General features: G+C 29.2%; 1 protein-coding gene across 2 annotated transcripts in view; it reads right to left on the minus strand.

Moving 5' to 3' along the window:
• Positions 1-1,584: 1,584 nt before the first annotated feature.
• Positions 1,585-3,481, minus strand: part of LOC111089786 — a 40,557-nt gene continuing 38,660 nt past the window's right edge. For both annotated transcript variants that reach the window (XM_022402871.1, XM_022402866.1), the window contains exons 5-6: positions 3,032-3,139; positions 1,585-1,804 (exon numbers count right to left, since the gene is read on the minus strand). In XM_022402871.1, coding sequence (XP_022258579.1) covers positions 3,069-3,139 — 71 coding nt within the window. In that variant the 3' untranslated portion in view covers positions 1,585-1,804; positions 3,032-3,068. The remainder of the gene's footprint in view (positions 1,805-3,031; positions 3,140-3,481) is intronic.

Below are 3,481 nucleotides of genomic sequence, written 5' to 3' on the forward strand. Positions count from 1 at the left end.
AACTACAACGTTCTTGTATCGTTTCCTTATGATTCTGCTATCATCGTGATTAAGAATGTTGAAATAATTACAAACGTTTTGTTGGTGATCTACATCAAGTATCAAGGGCTTTCGTGATGTATGATGCATTGTAGTTCTTATAAATTTAACTTTATTCGATAAGAAAATTGAAAGTTGCCGTAAATTATGTACATTACAAAAAGTGTATTAAAAATAATAGGGCTAATAAACTCGTGCTTTGAAGATTCTCACATCCACTGAAGTTTAATAAGATTTGGAATAAACTTCACCAAACATCTCTAATCTCCATAAATATATTCTCACATTAAATTATTTATCATGTTTATCATGTTTTTTAATCAAAGATACCATATTCAGGTGTAAAGCAATTTTAAGTCAGTGATCAACTTTCAAAACAATAAATAAAACCTTTCACTTAAAAACTTATAGAATAGAGTAATAGCTACCTAACAAAATGTTTGTACCAATGTTTAGTGTAGAAGTAATAGCTACCTAACAAAATGTTTATACCTCTGTTTAGTGTAGAAGTAATAGCTACCTAACAAAATGTTTATAAACATTTTGTTAGGTAGCTATTACTTCTACACTAAACAGAGGTATACCTGTGTTTAGTGTAGAAGTAATAGCTACCTAACAAAATGTTTATACCTATGTTTAGTGTAGAAGTAATAGCTACCTTACAAAATGTTTATACCTATGTTTAGTGTAGAAGTAATAGCTACCTAACAAAATGTTTGTACCTCTGTTTAGTGTAGAAGTAATAGCTACCTAACAAAATGTTTATACCTCTGTTTAGTGAAGAAGTAATAGCTACCTAACAAAATGTTTATATCTCTGTTTAGTGAAGAAGTAATAGCTAGCTAACAAAATATCTGTACCTCTGTTTAGTGTAGAAGTAATAGCTACCTAACAAAATATCTGTACCTCTGTTTAGTGTAGAAGTAATAGCTACCTAACAAAATGTTTATACCCCTGTTTAATGTAGAAGCTTCGTTCTATAAAACTGTCATACCGCGAAACCATACTCACTCTATTTGGTGTAGAAACTTCTTTCTATGAAACTGTCATACCAAGAAACCATACTCACTCTATTTGGTGTAGAAACTTTGTTCTATGAAACTGTCATACCAAGAAATCATACTCACTCTATTTGGTGTAGAAACTTCTTTCTATGAGACTGTCATACCAAGAAACCATACTCACTCTATTTGGTGTAGAAATTTCGTTCCATGAAACTGTCATACCAAGAAACCATACTCACTCTATTTGGTGTAGAAACTTCTTTCTATGAGACTGTCATACCAAGAAACCACACTCACTCTATTTGGTGTAGAAACTTCTTTCTGTGAGACTGTCATACCAAGAAACCACACTCACTCTATTTGGTGTAGAAAATTTAAAATGTTAAATGAATAGTTGTTTGTGGTGAATATTTCTGTCTAAATGAAGTTGTTAGCCGTGATTCACGAATATCGTTAAATACAACTTGACATTGATAATAAATCGAACAACACCGTGGCTGTTTATTGGATTTGTTTGTATAACAAACAAAAGGCACAAAAATGACGTCCAAGTACTTTATTTTTATTTTACCTGTTTTTTACAAAGGTTTACAACATGTAGTTTAAAGAAAACGTTAACATAAAACCTTATTTTATTAAAATTTTGAACACATTGAAGATACAATTCGTTAAACTGATATTACATAACATAATATTCTTCAGGGTGACATTCATTCTTCAAGCTAGACATTGACTGTGGTGTTTTTATTGTTCAATGTATCCTGTAAACGAAAACCAATAACTGATAAGTGTAAAATTACCTTGTTACAAAAAAAGCATAGCTATCCAGTTGTCTTAAGTCACAGATAATGTAAAGGGATAATTTATTGAAATCAAGGTATTATGTTATTTTTTTGCCATTTCCCTATATTTAATTCTAAATGGTTTAAAGCACTTTATTTGTTACGCTGTAAATTTTTATGTTTTTTTTTTTACCTTTTCTTGTTATGAAATTTTTTGTTTAGTCAAAACGACTAGAAAATTCCGAAAGTAATTCAAAGGGAAAATAAATTCATAACCAAGCACAAATATACAAAATGGCTTTCAAATATTTATTTTTTAAAATATTCCTTGCACAAATTATAGTAAATTGGGCGTATTTGATTTTAAGTAAATAAACAAAACAAATATGATAATTTTAAACAGTTTGACGTTTCATTTAATTATTTGCCGCTTTATTAACAATGTGATTTTTATGTTTTATGTATGTAACTTCTTCCGTCAAGTACAACACAGTTAAAAGAGTGAACTAATAATTCATCGTACTTTCAAGAAACTGGTAAAATAAAACAGATAGCATACTGTTTTGATTAATTTACAAAATTCCAGATTTTATTGAAGTTTCTTTAGTAAAACGTAAACGACTATCCATCCACAGCTCTAACAATAAAACATTAGAAGACACATATAGCTTCATAAGATACTTTTGTTTGTTGGTAAGCACAGCTGTACAGCTGTGATACTCGGTTTTTAGCGTAATAAGCCTTCAGATACTTGAGAACTTTAATATACTTACAAGCAAGGCTCGTTATAAAACTATTTTACTCGCAATTAACAGTCCTTCACTGGTTGTTTTATTAAAATGTGTTCTTATTCACATACTAGCGTGTTTCAACATTTCACGTGATCCAAAATAGAACTTTGGTTTTAAACTGGCGAACGTCTAAGGTCAAGATAAAAATATGCTAATACTTAAGGTTATATGGAGGATTACAGAAATTTGGAATATTATCTATAAAATATGTTATCTATGCCGTATAATAATACATTAACTACTAGTTATAGAAATATTTGTATATCAGAGTGAATACAAAACACATCGTCGAAATAGATTTCTTTTGAAATATAATACGTACAAATATATTTCTAGTGAAATGTAATACGTACAAATATATTTCTAGTGAAATGTAATACGTACAAATATATTTCTAATGAAATATAATACGTACATTTGAAATGTACCCATTTCCACTGGAGCGTGATATGTTAGGACTTACAATAGCAAAGAACAACAACACACAGAATGTAGCATAGCCTGAAGAAATCCCTCAAGGAAGCTGAAAACAAAGAAACCAAATACGGAGTTTAGTTTCGGAGATAAATGATTTTTTCGTATCTTAGAAAATGCTATCTTTGAAGTCGATGGAAAAAAAAGAAACTATGAAGTGGTGATATAAAAAATAGTTATATACAGAACGAGAAAGTTTTCATATGTGCAAGGTCAGCCAAAACTTTCTAGTACAAATATATTGTAAATGTTGGGATTATGAAGTGTTTTGTATCATGCATGATTATAGTGTAAATACTTTAACAATAAAAATTAAATATTTTAATTTTTTGTCCGATGATTGACAACAATTGAATTTTTTGACTGAATTATTGGCGAATTTACTAAAGAT

This window comes from Limulus polyphemus, unplaced genomic scaffold, assembly GCF_000517525.1.
Source record: "Limulus polyphemus unplaced genomic scaffold, Limulus_polyphemus-2.1.2 Scaffold129, whole genome shotgun sequence".
Lineage (NCBI taxonomy): Eukaryota > Metazoa > Arthropoda > Merostomata > Xiphosura > Limulidae > Limulus > Limulus polyphemus.